Source organism: Epinephelus moara, chromosome 7, assembly GCF_006386435.1.
Source record: "Epinephelus moara isolate mb chromosome 7, YSFRI_EMoa_1.0, whole genome shotgun sequence".
NCBI lineage: Eukaryota > Metazoa > Chordata > Actinopteri > Perciformes > Serranidae > Epinephelus > Epinephelus moara.
Window position 1 is genome coordinate 18425604 of NC_065512.1, and position 17752 is coordinate 18443355.

Below are 17752 nucleotides of genomic sequence, written 5' to 3' on the forward strand. Positions count from 1 at the left end.
AAACAGTACAGCTAACAACAGCTAAACAGTACACTAAAACTTGTTTGTGAAAACATTTGAGGGGAGAAAAAGGCAATGTAGTAACAGAATCTTGATTCATATTTGAATGGCGCTGCCGAGATTGACAGTGTGACCTCAGTTCACGAGAAGTGATTGACATGATTGACAACTGTGTTAGAGACTCCTCTGCTCTGATCAGTTGTATTTTCTAACAGCCATGGTTCATTCTAGCAAATCCCATTAGAAGCACAAGAAGTGAAAGGAGGAACCAGATTTTTTCACAGACTATCTGTCTCATGTAAAACTGTGTGGATGTAGTGACAGCTTCAGCAAATATAACAAAAGGGTATTTTTCATAAAAGTTACCAACTGTAGCTTTAATCTTTCGTTCCTTTCACATGAATGGGACACCTTTGAAGTACCACATTGCCCCCATATTTCACACAGGCCTGTCTGTCTTTCCCTCTCACTGTTTTACCGTCCCTCTTCAACTTTTTGCATAACCACAGAGTGATGTGTCTTTGAACAGTACCAACATCCAAGAGTGAAAAGCAGCACAAAAATAAAAGGTGGCCTTAACAGTCCACCAACGGCCATGACTGGACTGTTTCTACTTATGTCTAATTAAAATGCCGTTTCTCAACTGTAGAGGCAGAGGTGTGTTTGGACTAGATCTGTATCGGGTAGAGACAAAGCCGTCCAGGCAGACAAATGGAGCTACTGCCTCTCTCACATCTACACATTATTTCAAACACCTGCCCCCTCCACCCAGGGTTTGCCACACATACACAAACACACACACACACCTCCTGCACAATACACCAGTGCCATCTGGTCTGGTTAGACATGTAAAAAAGGTTCTTTTGTGTTCAAGTTCCAGACAAGGGGGGGTCATTATTGTACTGTTCATGCCAGGTGTCTGCTTCGACTGTATTTTATTTTCGGAACTTGGCTGCACGTTGAGCGGACACACACATACAAACACAAAAACGCACTCAACCTACTGCCTTTTCTAATATCATGCCACTCCATCTCTCCACAGTCCAGCTCCCTCCGTCCCCGGTTATTGCCTCCTTATTCCTCTGCTCTCACATATTTCTCCCCCTCAGTCACCCCACTTTGATATGTGACTTGGTGGCTGTGGTGTGTGTTCAGTGTGTGTCCACTGTAGACACCTATAAGAGTGGGTGCACTGATATATGTTGCTCTGATCTATCATACGCTGACACATAACTCACTGCAGGCTACAGCACAGAACATCAAGAGCAAAACTCTTCAGCACTGCTGGAACATACTTTATGTACACTACCTTCACACACACACACACACACACACAGATGCACACTCTAGATGACTAGCCTTGGCCAGTGTGTCAGTGTAACAGCCAGAGGTGAATATATTGTGAGTGTAAGCCTCAGGTGAGTGGAAATGAGTGAGAACTGAGGAGCTAAGGCTGCAACTACTGATTCTTTTCATTGTCAGTTAATCAGACAATTATTTTTTTGATTAATCGATCTGTCAGTCAGTCTATAAAATATTTTTGCTGACAAATGGTTATTTCACCTCTGAACAGAACCCTTACTGAAAAAAAACAACAACTGGCGCTGGCACTGGCAGGGCTCCAAGCACACGGATGAGAAATTGTCACATCATTTTTCATATTTGTCTTGACTGAAGGGAGAGATTTGCCACACCAAAAAAAGAAATCACCACAGCTGCAGATTTCATTCTGTTTCTTTCTTCTTTTGAACACTTAGGTAGCAGCATGAGTGACAGTAAGAAGTGGAGATCATAAAACACACTAGATCTCACTGATTCACCACACAAAATGTTTATATGGTGAAAGTGTCTGTCTTTATCTCTCCCTTGCCTTTGTGACTGTCATCTCATCCTTGGTTTGGTCACATTCTTCACACACTCTGTCAACCCTTGTATGTGCAACTATACAGGCATTCAAGGCTACAGTCATATGAAGCCATAAACTCCCTGCACATGACAAGACGTCACATATCATAGCAGCATATTGATACAGACATGACTCACACATTAGATATTAAAGGTCCAGCATGTAGGATATGGGGGCATGTATCAGCAAAAATGTTTATATTTATAACTGTTTTCATTAGTTTATAATCACCTGAAAATAAGAATAGTTATGTTTTCATTCCCTCAGAATGAGCCGTTTATATCCTACATATGGAGCGGGTCCTCTTCCACAGAGTCGGCCATGTTGCTCTACAGTAGCCCAGGGCAGACAAACCAAACCCTGGCTCTAGATAAGGCAATTGTTGCTTTTGTGTTTGCCATTGTAGTTCTACGACACGCTTGGCACATGGAGGAAGTTCAAGTCCTGCAACCTCACTACTAGATGCCACTAAATCCTTCACACTGGACCTTTAATGTATAGCTTGTAGTAGATGGATGTCCATTAAACTAAAAGAATATATCAAGAACAACTGGACACTGATTTGAAATAACAATTTGTTAGTAAAGATATTTACATTAGGTGATAAAAATTCACTTATCTAAATAAATAATGAGGTAAGCTCAGTGTGAGGATCACTTTAAGTGCACAGCCGTTCACACGTGGCGCTAAATGTTGTGATATGCTGCTACTATAAAACCTGTCCCTTATGAGTCGTCATAACCTGCTGTGTGTTGCTGTATGTAATGTGGCTGAATGTGTTGTTAATATAAAATTATTGGTTGGCATATGCGAGCATTCCCAGGAGCATTTCTTTGTCTTCCTTCTATAGATGGAAACATCAAATATGGCCAGCGTTGACAGCGGAGATCAATAAGATTTTGCCCTCAGTCAATAAATACTTGAATTTCCATTTTTCAAATGAAAACAGTATGTAAATTAAATTTTCAGCAACCTAGCTGATGGAAACACACACCACTCCTTCTTAAATTCAACATTTGCAAAAACTATGACATAATGTCTGCAGTGGCATTTGCTACCGGGTGATGAATGGCTCTGGATAGGCAGATGAAAAGTGAATGAGAGAGGGAAGGACAGTGAGTCTAATGGGAAACAGGGCTGAATGAATCTGAGAGAGATGGAGTGAGTGGAGAGATGGAAAGAGAGGGGGGGGGGTGAGAAGGATAGAGAGCAGTAGCTTTCTTCTGCTGCCATCCCATCACCAGGCTATCAGTTATTGATTGAATGTGGAAACATGCCATGCAGGCTCCAGCTAATAACACTGACAGCACTGCAGGAGCTTGTAAATCAGAAAACACAACACACACAGGCTGCAAACTGGAGACACCATACATGTGCAGGATGTAGATAGATGTATGTAGTGGGAGGAGATTTGGGGGTGAGACAGGTAGGGTTCTCAGAGTCAAGGAGACACTATATGACAGCCTTCATCACCCATGTGAGAGAATTTACTTATTTCTCCTCTTTTACCTCCCTTCTTCCTTCCTTCCTCGCCATCACCACTCTAATATCAGCATCACGCTCCCTCATTCCTCCCAGAGTCTGCTCATCATTCTTCGCACCACTTGGCCGCATTCTTCACATGTCACTCATCCCGTCCTCACCTCCTTCCCATTTCCCAATCCTGCCATTCCCTCCCCTCTCTGCACCGCTCCTCTAAATCACCCTCAGTTTCTCTCCATCTGTCCTTCTCCCTCTGAAATGACTTTCTCTCTCTGTCAGTCTGTCGCTGTGTTATGAATATGCCAGACGCTCATGGGATCTGCGTCTCTGTGGCTCCATTTCATCTTTCTTTCCCTTGTGCCGGTACCTGCCGCATTCACCGGTCAACTTCACACATCTGCAGCAGCTCTCTGCAGCAAGCTCACACACCCACTTACTGCGCACACACACATACACACACACACACATACACAAAGGGACAGATACACATTTGAAGCTTAGGTCGTGCTGCTGTGTTGGCAGCTGGTGACCAGAATTCACAAGGATGTAAACTTATACAGTATATGACACCCTACATATATAGTAAGTGCTGATACGACAGGCACACATCCATGGCTGAGGCACATGTAAGTATACTTGCATGCACAGAAAGAGGTGGTGAATGGCTACTTACAGCATTTGATGAAATGGTAGTGAGACATTTTCTAAGTCAGACAGTCCGCCGGTCAGGTAGAAAGGATGGCAAGCAGGCAGAAAGGTAAGCAGGGAGTCAGTAAGTGAAGCAGGCAGGCAGACAGTAGGCAGCTACAGGTTCCAGCAAAAACTAACTAATGCAGAGCTCGTAACCCGGCAGGATGCATTATTAATCGGGCTCCCTGCATGCTATCCAAACTCCGTTCCCCTGTCTGCATTATTCACCAGCAGCAGCTCCGGTTGCAGCCCATGCAGCATCTACATGCACACAGACCTCGACTCTCTCTCACACACACACACACACACACACTCACACACACTCACACAGACATTCACTCCCTCTATCAGCCCGTCGGCAAGGGGAGCTGCGGCTGTTTCTAGCTCTCCTCGCCTACAGCCAGATAACCGCCGCACAACGTCTTCCCAGCCATGACCGACGCACGTGCTCCACTCGCGTCACTGACTGACAGCCGGCTCGGCCCACCTCCCGCTCAACACACCCCCAATGACGCAATGCTCTTCACCTCCTTACACACCCCCCTCTCAGTCTCCTTGTATCACACATACACACACATACGCAGTGACTCATAAGGATGCACACCTCTTTGGACTATCCTCTACCTTCTCAGACAAAAGATAATAAAGAGGGGAGGGGGATTAATTTAATTGCAGCTCCTTATTCTGTAGATTTCGGCGAGAACGAGGGAGGTCATCTGAGAAAACACAATGATAGAGATAGGAGTACAAAATTGAGGAAATGCAGATACAGCAGGGGGAGCAAGAGAAAGAAAAATAAGCAAGAGATGGCAAGAGACAGGGAGAGAGGGAGCGTTGAATTGGATAGAAGACCAGCTAAAGAGAGAGAGCAAGAGAAAGAGAAGCTGCTGCAGTGCGGCTTTTGGTGCGGCGGCAGGTTAAGTGCTCATCAATGGGCTTAAACTGGCCACAAATTACCTACACATAAGTACTGTTTACTAGAATGGTTGGGCTTGAGACCAGCACATTCACACACTCTAATATGCGTTTATCATGCTCCAGCACACACACACACCCACAGCGAGTGTTTAGTGACGCAACATGCACTATGTGCTTGCAGTGTCAGTAGGGCAATCTCTATGACTTTGTGCTTTAAGGCTGATTTGCATACATGAATATCAAAGCTTTGCATTAAAACGAGGATTCGCACAAGGCGGGTGAGAAGGTGAGCGCGAACGAAAGGAGGAGAGGGAAAGAACGAAAGAGAGAGAAGAGGGAAGCGGGGAGGAACAGCAGACTAAAGAGAAGAAGATAAAATGAGATAGCAAGAAAGACTGCAGACACACAATGTGGATGAGCGTAAAATAGCTTAACGAGGCGTGCAGTGTGTGACTAAAGCACGCTTGTGACACACATTTTGGCAATCTGTGCCACGGTGCTCACACATCTGCAGGTTATATAGCATGCTGCATATTATATGGGGGTGCGGGGGCGGGTGGGGGGGTGGGGGGGGGGGTGAGCTGTTATCTCCCATCGCTGTCACACACGGCATTTGGAGATGGGATAAAAGTACGTGAGAAGCAGGTGAGGTTTGTGAGAGTATCGAACGGAGAGCAGCAGCAGAGGAAGCTTGAAAGGGAACGAGAGGAAGATAGAGACCGGGAGATGGATGTGTGTGTAGATGTGTGTGTGTGCGTTAGACTGAATGCTCGAGTAATTCCTGTCATAGGAAATCAGGTCACAGAAGTAGCTCGCTGCATCTTCTGCAAAACACTGCCGGAGCAACTACTCTAACATCTACCTGAGCGGAAAAAGACGGCACATTTGTGCATGTGTGCATGTTGAGTCTGAATGCTTGCAAAGATCCCACTATACCGACCACTAAATAAGTCATCGCTAACACCACTCATGCCATGCACATGCACATACACCAGCCAGATACTGTAGTATTTTTGGTCAAGGATAACACAATGACAACCCCATTAACACTTTACCCCTGACATCCAGATGTCAAGAGAAGATCTACCAGGAAAATGGCGTGCGTTTTCATCCAAATGCCGCGAAACATTAATGGCTCATGTGAAATCGGCGCCTGCAGCGATACACATGTAACATGCTGTATCAGAGGAGCAGTGATGTGTCAGAGCATTCAGGACAAAAGGTAACACGAGGTCTTGATGTGAGACAACCCGCTGCAAGGCAAGTCATCTCTGTTGTGACAGCAACAGGATAATGGGCTGGAGTCTCATCCTAATACTTTCCTCTCCACAGCTACAATTAGGTCAAGCACCTAGGCAGGGAGGCAAACAGAGTGCACATATAGAGAGGGAAACGGAGACTGAAATATTTGAATCCTTGTTTTACGTAAAAAAAAATACTGCAATTACTGGTGAATCTGATTTTTAAATACATTTACTCCACTATAGACATGTGTGACACTATACATCCGTGCATGTGTGCATAGTATCTCAGCTAATGCTATGAACTGTAGCTCATACTGTAGCAAATGCTGCAAGGAGACGGTGCCTCCCTGCTGCCACACAGCAGTGACAAACTCTCATTATAGCAGCTTTTGTCCTAGAGGAGATGACAAATTACATTCTCTTTGACACCGCTGTCATGCTGCCATCATCACCCTCAGGTGTCAGTCAAAACTATGGCTGTGTTACCACCACGATCGCTATGGTTACCACCCTGGAGTGTGTGCATATGCTCGCATGCGATCGGTTTCACTGATGCTGATAATGCGGGATGTCTGATGCAGGAAATGTTCCCAATTACGGCAAAGCCAAAGGCGCTCGGAAAGTTTGGGGGTGATGCATTATATATGAAAAGAGATCTCCTCGGATTAATAATTCATCAAATGTGATGTATTTACACAAATAAATATTTATTTATTTTACCAGCCAGATTGAAGATTTTGAATGCTGTTTGCATGTATTGTGGGTTGTTTGATGTTTACATGTAAATTACGTGGTGTGTGGCTCATGCTACGTACGTGTCCCTATACAAATATACATTAAACGAATAAAGCATTGTGCACCTGCATCCACAAAATACATCTTTTTGAGCAAGGAAGCATAGAGCATTTACCTGAATAAGAACCCCTCAAGTCCCAACGGACCAAAAGACCATGTGATTACACTCTCTTGTTAATGAGGAACTCCCCCCTCCCTTCACGAAGACACACACACACACACCATTCAGGTTAATCCGGTGCCTTTCTATTCACTACATTACGTTATCTCTCTCACCTCCTCCTGTCTCTACCTTCACCCCTTACCTCTCTTTATTTGCACGGCCAAAGTAATTTCCTTGTCCTGCAGCTATCTTCCATTCACACTTATTCAGTTGATTTCAGGGACACAGCACTACTGTATATTGCACTGTGTTGCTCCCTACAAGGTTCTCCATTAAATACACAGTGATTTTTTAGAATTTACTGTGTGTATTGTTTAAACTCTTCAGCAATAGACAGTGCTGTTGTTGTTAGGCTGTGGTGACAGCTTGTGTTTTTGTCACTACATTGGGTTTTATTGTTTCGCTGCCAACTGCACGGTTGTTGTTTTTGTAAATTATGCTGCTGATGAAACACCATGAAATGGCCCATAGTTTATTTCTTTAGGTGAGACTTTATGTGAGATTTTTCTATATTTATTAGGTTTTAACTAATGGAAAATGGAGCTGTGAGGCACATTTTTAGGCGATAGGCTGAATCATTACACCACCATAGCATATGTTGTCATACTGAATGTTGAGAGTCGTCTCAGACGCAGTTATTTTTATGCCTCTGCACTGGTGACAGCCGTAGCCAGAGGCATTATGTTTTTGGTTGTCCGTCCGATTCTGGTGGATGCAATATCTCAGAAACCCCTGAAGGGAATTTCTTCAAATTCAGCACAAACGCCCACTTCAACTCAAGAATGAATGGATTAGAATTTGGTGGCCAGTGGTCAAGGTCACTCTGGCTTACGAAACACATTTTGGGCTATAACTCAAGAATTCATCCACTAATTATGTCAATATTTCACACAAATGTTTAATAGAATAAAATTATAAAGTCAGTTCGGGCAGAGACACTTAAGCCCTATTCGGACGGGATTAGTTTAATGTGGAGACGTGGGGCAAAGTAATTATTACCAGGGATTTTAGTCCCGTCCAAATGCGCCATGTACGGATAATGTCAGTAAAAATGACAGCGACTTTTACCTTTTGTAAAACAGTCCGGAGAAAATACCTCGAGTAATATTAATCCCGTGCGAACGCGATCCTCTGTCAAAATGTATGTAAATATTTCGTCACGTCCTGTTTACAACCATTTTTCCGCGTTTACAACTAGTTTTCCTGTTTACAACCATTTTTCCGCGTTTACAACTAGTTTTTAGCGTTTTTTCGATGATGGAGGCGCTTGAAGAAGCATTCGATGTTGTCGGCAGTCGTGATAGTGGACATTCTTCAAATGATCGCATAGCCCTACGTGGGACACCAATCAAAACGGCAGAGAAGAAAACACTTTTCAGAGCCACGAGACTATGTCTTATTATTGTTATTTTATTATTATTTTATCCTTCAGCTGATGCTTACAGGAAGCAATGTAGCACGCACATGCTGACAGGGAGGTGACACCAGGGCGCGCACTGAGTCACCACTCCCATCTCTGATAGAATTACAGAGATTTCTTGTCCTGTGCGAATCTGACATTTATATTACAGACATCCTGTAGTAAACTGACATTAGTCCACATCCCTATGTAAAACTAATCCTGCCCGAATAGTACTTTAGACACTGAATTGCTGACACTAATCTTCAACTGTGCTGATTGTATAGATCCTCTTTGCTGCTGGGTTGAAGATGTGTGTGAAGCATCCATGTTCTACAATTTGTAGCTTCTTTGCAGCAACATCCATATTCAAATCACTGCCTACTGTCATGGCTACATATGAGTCTAGAGGGACATGGATGTGAACTGTAGCTGCACTTGACTGGTTCGTGGAGGCGATAATTACAGACGACACCTGAACTGAGTATTTTCAGATTTAAGAGACTTATGATTTATGATTATTATGGCCTCTAACTTCTGTGAGCTGACCCTGTCAGCATTTTTCACCACATGTTTTTAACCACATGATTGTTGTTTTAGAGGATTAGTTAAAACATATGTTAGAATATGTAATGACTGGGTCTTATAGGGAGCTGAGCAGCCATGCATTAACAAGGGTGTTGACAGGCGTTTTCTACACGATGAGTTACACCCTTGCTGTTGGATATTTGCTTGCTACCGAGGAAGAAAGAGATGAAAATGGGTGAGAACAAAATGGACGATAGAAATATTTATGAGCAAGTGCAGCTGAAGTGGTAGTCTAAAAAACAGAACAAATATCCTTTGGCGATGCAAACACAAACATTTCAACGGCTGATCTGAAGGTGTGTCCTGTGTAACTGCTTAAGTGCGTGCTTTGTATGGACCGCATGTGACTGGTGAACTTGTCAAGTTTGTAAAAAACACACTTTATTTTGAAGTACAGTGAATTTCTGGCACAAGCTTTTATTTTAAAGTGTTGTTTCCTGCTGTAGAGTGAGTAAATAATGGACACCTACTTGACAGAGACAGCAAATTAGCTCCACGACATGGCCAAACACAAGTGTGATGCTGAATATATTAAACTGTGTGGACCTTGAACTAATGACTGAGGAGAAATCTGGACCCTGTGGCTGGACCTGTTGAGAACCACTGTCTTACAGAACACGTGCAAGCACAATATACTTTTCTACTTTTGCACTCATATTTTTTTTCCCATGCAAAGACTGTATATACAAATAAATCTACAATTTATCTCACTTGTATATTTGTCAGGAATTGTTCTATCACATTAATCAAACTTTGATGAATGACTTTAAAATACTACAAATGCCGTGTTCTTCAAGTGCACAGACCTCTGTGTGACATCTCTTCATAATCTGGGTATCAACCTTTGGGGTGGATTATATTGTAATCCAACCATTTTCCCTCCAAAACAGCAGCTCAGTCCAGGTTTAAACTCAACAGCAGGGATTACTATTTAATATTCATAATACTAGTTAATAGCCTAGCAGCAATATTGGTCAATTCCAAGGTGGGTCTTTGCCTGCATGAGGAGGATTTAAACGCTTCTCTGCATGATGCTGCAGAGCACCGAGAAACTCCACTGAATCAAATAAAGGTTTATATACCCTGCTTAAGTCCACATAGATGGTAATTAAAGCTGCATCATGCAGTTTATGACCACTCAGAGGCAGACCAACTCTCAAAAAACTTACAGCAATAAGCCTTGATACAATATGAGTTTATAAACTTCTTATGGATAACAAACAACTGCCTACTTACAAACCTAGAGAAGTATTTAAAAATATCTCTCTTCTCCAGCTACAGCTGAGCCTGTCACAGTCCGTCAGTGCCATTAGCGGCCAACATATTAAATGCATTTGTTGCGAAACATGATGGACAACAGGTGGACAGATTAAGGTAAGCATGCCATCTATGTAAAAACCAGCCATCTGTACAAAGGAGATATCCTCTTGCCAGTGTGACTCAATCTGAGACAGTTGTTAACAAGCCGAGTGTCGCCTTCCACAGCTCACAGGCACTGATCGAACTGGCATGGCTGCAGACGGACACATTTCCTCCTCATGAATCTGCTTTATGGGGCCGACACACAGCAGGTGATGTCCCCTTTGCCCCATTTGTTTCGAATAGAAAGAATATAAACACGTGATAATTGTAAATCCTATTGCTGCAAAGTGACATTATGCTCAGTCTGGTGGAAATGTGTGCACAAAAACACTGTCCAACAGACAGTAGGGGCTGAGTGTTTAACCAACTAAAATGTGTCTGTAGCAGACAGTCAAGCCTGTGAAGCACCAAAGATTGGCTGATGTCAATCATTAAGACTGTATTTTATTAAGGGAACTTTTTATATGTCTCCCTGCATTAAAATATTTTACATTTCTGTCATGATCCTGGGTTTCTGTTCATATTTTGTTATCTTGTAGACTTAATTTTGGTGTTTTCTGTCTGTGTTCTTCCTTGTTTTGTTATTCATTCATGTTTAATCTGTTTCCTGTTTTATTTTGTAGATTCTCTCCTCATGTGTCATGTCTGGTTTTACTTCCTGTCTTTGTGTATTTCTGTCACACCTCGCTTCCACAAGTCTCGTTAGTCCTTCCCTGTTCCCTGAGTCTTCCTCTCTCACCTGCTCTGTATTAGTGTTTCGAACCACACCCTCGTTGTAGGCCAATCCCCATTTACCTCCTTTTGCCTGTGTCCACCTCCCCCTGTCTCGTTCTTTTGATTAGTTTTCTGTGCATATATGCCGATGTGTTTCCCTTTGTTCCTTCTCAGTGTTCATGGTGAAATTTCTTCCTGGTCTCTCGTGTTTTGTTTTGGATTTCTTCGCTGGTTTATTTCACTGTAGTTTTGGTTCACCTTTCTTTTGGACTTTGTGTTTTGTTGCCTGCCTATTTTGAGGATTTTTTTTTTTTTTTATCAGCATTAAAGCTCGCTTTTTGTTTAACCTTCTGCCTCCTGCTCTGCATTTGGATCCTTGCTGAACTGATTCCTGACACATTTCAGTAGTTTAGCTTCTTTTCTTAAAAAAGTACAAGGCAGCACAAATTCGCAACAGCTACGACCATGTAGGCACATACATTCCCCCATAGGCCCAATGAACACAAACACACACACTAACCTCCTTGAATGCCAAATTTTAGCCTCAGAGGGTGAAAACTGTGGCCACCAAAGGGTGGGACAATTTTTGGAAACTGACTAACCAACCAACCAACCAACAGATATTTTACCAGAAAATTACTTTGGTGGAAGTTAAAGTCACCTTTTAGAATATTACCTGAGTAAAAGTCTTACTGTACTTGAGTATGAAAAGGACGTTAATTTCATTATATCAAATGTGCATTAGTACTGAAAGTAAATACTACTAATAAATAAAGCAAGAGAATCGTGAACTTTGTTTCTTCTTAAATATACACAAATGGGGCATCCATTACACTTTAAGAAAAAAAGAGGTCTTTTTCGCAAGGATTGAAAGAACAAAATCCAGTTTTTCCTTCCCTCCTATTCCCTTATTCCTCTATCCATCTCTTCCTTCCTCCTTCCTTTCTTCCCTGTTTTGTTGTAAGTACCAAAGATGCTTCACAGAATGTACTGGAGTTAAAATGAAAGTTGACAGACATAAAAACTCAAGTAAAGTGCAGACACTCCCAAACGTGCGGTAACAAAGTAGTATTACTTCATTACATTACACCACTGCAACCAACAGAGTGAGCTATACAGCTGCTGCTGGTCACAGCTAAAAAATAATTTTTGGACAGAAGGTATTGAAAAAGTAATAAAAAAGAGTAAAAACTGATGTGTAATACTGCCAATAATAATAATACCCTGCCAGCACTCAAAGGCTTTTTCCTGCTTGTGACTAAGGGCTATTGCGTATAATGTCTTTATAATATTCCTTGATTTTGAACCAAGACTTGGAAAGGACTCATCCACCAGGTGGATGATGGATAGAACATAAGCAATCTGCTTTGAAACAGCCTGTCCATCACGTGTCCCAGGCCCACTGGTCTGTCATTCAGCTCCAGTCCAGTCATACATGTGTACGCTTTCTGACAGGCAAATCAGTCTGTTTAACACTCACTCAAATGTGGTGAGAAGCTGCCTAATCTTCAAACTTTTGTAGACTGTCATACAAGATGACAATCAAGACAAAAAGGATGGACTCTCGTTGAGTAGTTGATCAAGACTCTCAATGTTTTAACTTTGTTATTCGCTCCTACATTGCAGCATAGACAGACTGGACTGTGCAGCTGCCAAAATAAACAGCTGGATGGAAATAGAGGGTGAAGGGATGACAGAGAGGTCACAGCTGTAGCATCTTCCAGTGGGTAAATTGCTACAAGTGCAACAGCGGTGGACTGATTCAGCTCATTATCACCGCTGACTGTGGGGAGAAAGAAAGGGACATGATGGAATCGGGAGCGAGGGGAAGTAATGTGAAAAATCTGTCAGAGTCGGGACAATTTGACAGACAAATGAGGTAAATTAGTATGGGACAAAGGCAGAGAGACACAGAGGGGAGCTATAACAATCAATAACTTATGAGCCAGTTCCTCTCCGCTCACACATTCTCACACTGACTGTCTCACTTTCTACCTCTAATTATGTTTCTGCTTCTCCCTCTAAATCACCTCCCCTCCGCTGGTCAACCCCAAAATCCCTCAAACTGGAAGCGAGTGCCTTTGTCTCTCCCTTACTACCCGCTCGCCCAGCTCCCAGTTCCAAGCAGCTGGCACAATGGGCAACATGGGAACATAAAGGATGGCTGTGAGCTTTAGCGAGAGACAATCAATAACCAGACAAACAAAAGCGCAGCGCAGTCCCGCATGTGAGAAGCTCCTAACTAAAGCGGCACTCAGCGCAGAGGAGGCGTCCTTTTCGTGCTTTGTTCTGTCCCCGGCTGACTAAGAGTGAAAACCATGACCACTGCCTGACACACACTGTATTAGTGACTCACAGTGAGCTAACAGACGCACGCACAGTTGGGTCTAACTCCTAACTCACATCACCGTTCTGCTTATGTTATCATGCTACGCTCACAGCTGCTCAAATTCAAGTAGCAATGTTCCCTAAGATACCTGCTGGGTGTGTGAGCAAGTGTGCAAAAACACACACACATACACACTGTACTGTACACACTCTCCTGATCATGTACAATCACACTTAACCAGCTGTTTGTTCCCTTCTTGGCAAAGCTGAGGCACTTGCCGAAGTAACAATAACATGACCCAAAAGTAGGAAGAGAAGAAGACTTAATTACATAATTATCAGTGTAATAATTTGTTTCAGTTCAATGATCTGAAGAAAACAATTTTATAGCACTGCAGTGTTTCCTTTAGGATTTTTTCCAGCAGCGGCGCTTAAGTGTGTGACTTTGATTTTGCACCACCAGAAGACTTTAAGCGTGTCCGCTGACACGAGAAAGGCTTTAAACACAAATTTGTATGCAGCTGTAGATGTCAAATTGCGTTCAATAAAATGCTTCCCATACCCCGTACAATGTTACAGTCACCCCTGCATGTGGGAGCAGATGTAACATGTTACATTGCTTGTAAAAACAACTGAGTACTGTTAACAAGTAGAACATAGATACAATTTACCTACATAAAAATGTACTTCAATAGTTCAAGAGGTTTTTAAGTGGTTACATCAAAACCAAAAATTGTTAGAATTGCTCCCTGTCTCCCTCAGCAACCCGGCATTTCCAGTCACAGAGACAAATCAAATTCTAGAGAAATTCTGTTGAAAAAGAGCTGGTAAATATAAAGATGCCATGCCATTTAAAAAACAGAAAAAGAACTAAGCAGACCGAATCACCTTGACAAGGCACTAACAACACCATTCACTTCCAGGTAGAAAACTGGCAGTTGATTACAATTGCAGAGATGTGTAAAATCAGCAAATAACATTTAAAGATATATAGATAAACACGGTGGTGCTGTGCAGCTTTGCTTTCACCTTTGATAAACCAAATCTACTGGCACAGAAGCTAAGCGATGTACTGCTGTAGACAGGGCCACAGCAAAACATATTTTAGCCACCTAATAAAAATCAATATCAGTGTAAGTGTGCACTAAATTTGAATATTTGCTCCACTTTACCTTACACACTAACTAATAAATGCTGCAGTAGACCCTCAGTGTTCTGCCAAATTAAATTACTGTTTTTGTCAATGGAGTTTGGTGGCTTTGATATAATGCATTTAATTCAGTTGGCAAGGTAAAGCAGTGAATAATTTTAAATATAATGTACATTTAACTGATATTGATAAGTGAGGCAGCGTTTGCTGAGTGCCAGTTGACTTACTGTATGTGATGCAAGGATTTTGTTGCCGGAAGTTATTGTAGGTGGTACGTTGCTGCAGTGGTTAGGAGAGTTGGGGAAGCCCTTCTGTGTTTGCATGGTGTCCCAGTGTCAGCATGGGTTCTCTCTGGGTAAGACATGCAGGTTAATTGTCCGTAGGTGTGAATGTGAGTGTGAATGGTTGTCTGTCTCTATGTGTCAGCCCTGTGATAGTCTGGTGACCTGTCCAGGGTGTACTCTGCCTCTCGCCCAATGTCAGCTGGGATAGGCTCCAGCACACCCACAACCCCTAACATTATAAGTGGTTACGGAGAGTGAATGAAGTTATAGTAAATAAACACTGTGATTCAGTCTATTGCAACCTCTAGACAGTGTGTCAGCACTCACGACAGGCAGGTGAGACAGACATCAGATTGGCAGTAAACCACAACTGTAACAGTGAATGTTCAGCGTGAGCTACAGTTTGCCAGAACCACAACACCAGTGCATAGAGAAATTGTCTCACATGGTTTCCATCATCTGATCAACTCTTCTGATCAGCCTTCAGACAATTCAGGACAAATATCAGCCAACGATCAGTGGCCGACTGATCAGAGCACCCTTATCTGCAGGTGTTCGATTTAAAATCTTTGCTCGTCTCCGATTACGGCTGCTTATATTAGAGATAGTGAGTTAAATTGTGTATAAGAAGACATTTAGCTGCTGCTAAATGCATATAGGGGAAACACTGCACTGTCTGTGTCTTGATCAAGCTGTGACTGTTTTTAAGTACTGAGGAAACATGAAATCAAACTTTGAGATGTATGTAGATATTCAACAACTATTGACTGTGGATCAAGATGTGGGATTAGACAAGACTGATATATTCTTTTCCAGCAAATGGCCTAGTTTGCAGCTACACTTGCTGAAGTCGTGTCAAAATCCAACATGCAAAACAAGCTTCCTATCTTGCTGTTATCCCCATGATTTGCAAGTTTTCCCATCTGGCTTTAAGAGTTGTTAAACAAACAAGTCTTAAGGCAAACACACACAAACAGACATTCACGATGCCGTCAACACTAGTTCAGTTTTAAACGCGTTTAGTTTTATTAAGTCATTCTGCAGCCTCCTGGAAAAGAGACAAAGTCTTCATAAACCACTGCAAAACAAAAACACAAAGAGTGGAGACATAGTTAAAAGCCAAGCATGATGGAGAGATAAATTGTAATGGCCTTTTTCAACCACAACTGTTCCAAGAACCAACTTCTGCAAACTAACTTTTATGCTGTTTGCATTTTCCCATCTGAATAACACAGAGGAGCAGTATCAAGCTGATAAAATATTTAAGAGTGACAGATTTGTTTGAGGCACAATTTTTGTACAAGACGAGACAACAGCACAGAGTCATTCATCATTCTTCCTAATCTAATGTTCCATGACTGCGTGATGTCTAAACTGATTTTAGAAAGCTGCTGTGCAGAGAGGGGGGGAGAGGGAGACTGAAAAAAAGACATCAGTCTCTGAAGAACTGAAAACTCACTCAGTGTTTAAGTTGTTTTTCTGCTTTAGTGCAAAACTGCACTGAAACAAAAGGAGGTACATCTTGTCTCACCCAGTCCCTCACGGCACAATAGTAACAAAATGATCCCATAACAATTGCAATTATCATCCAAATTTCTAATACAGATACTAATAAAAATCACTCTGTGCTTGGAGTTGAGTTTTAACAGTCAGCAACATTTATTGAGGCAGATTCCACCCCATCAGTTGCTGTCCTGTGTAAGAAAACACTACGGGAGAATAAACCATTAAGAAGGTAAGAACTATGTGCTCATGAACAAGAATGGAGCAAAGACTGCCAGGTAGTTCAAACAGACAAAACTGCTACACCAAACCAATCACCAGAATGAAAGCTGGCATTGTACGCTTCTGCAAACCACAGATATTTAATATTTGAATGTGCCAGATATGCTGAGACTTGACGTTTCAACAAGGCTGTGGTTAACATGTTGTTATGTTCAGGCACAAAATCCACTTGGTCATGGTTAGGAAAATATCATGTTTGGCTTAAAATCCCCAGTTTTGGTGCCACGGTCGCCACTGGCTGGGATGTCTGGCTTAAAAAACAACCGGTTTTGTTGTTTGTTGGTCTTTTTAAGAATATGGATACATCTTCCATTGGAATGGGGACAAAGGAATTGACAGCCTGTCTAGCTTTGGAGAGACTGACATATATTCTTAAAAAGAAGGACAAGAACTTTATATGTGGAGCCCTTATTTGGACCTCTTGGGCACTCATGATTTTGAATAAGTTGAAGCTTTTTGCAAATTAATGCACTATTTATCTTTTTCTTTCTTGCCAAAGTTGGAGATATCATACTTATTTTCTCTGTTGAAATGTTGCTGTTCACGTTTATTGTTTAAAAACTCAAAAAAGATTGTTAAAAGGAAATCATCTGCAATTTGGCAGCCATCTTTCATAGATGTCACTCTATCCATCATTCTCTCCAACTCCCTATGACAAAGGCAGCTCATATACATGTAATCTCAACTACGTCACTTTAGAAACATTGATGTGATACACATGAAACGTACAAATGTAACGTATCCCAGGTTTGCAGAGATGTACAATTCCAACATTTTCTTCTGGCAACTCACTCATGAATACACATACAGGACAATGAATTCAAACCCTGTATTTGTGCGTCTTTGATCACTCTAACTCTCTGCCATGCATGCTGCCGCACCTCTCACCTGGCAACTGTTACTGCTGCCGCTGTTTAGTGTCGCTTGAGAGGAGTGCCAAGGTC

The 17752-nt window shown here is 42.2% G+C and overlaps 1 protein-coding gene across 3 annotated transcripts in view; it reads right to left on the bottom strand.

Moving 5' to 3' along the window:
- Nucleotides 1-17752, bottom strand: part of myo16 (myosin XVI) — a 148636-nt gene that overhangs the window by 116183 nt on the left and 14701 nt on the right. Inside the window, exon 1 of one of the 3 annotated variants that reach the window (XM_050048002.1) lies at nucleotides 4062-4425. The exons of the other annotated variants lie outside the window; for them this stretch is intronic. Coding sequence (XP_049903959.1) covers nucleotides 4062-4089 — 28 coding nt within the window. The 5' untranslated portion in view covers nucleotides 4090-4425. Of the gene's footprint in view, nucleotides 1-4061; nucleotides 4426-17752 lie in introns of those variants that run through there. 3 annotated transcript variants of the gene reach the window in all.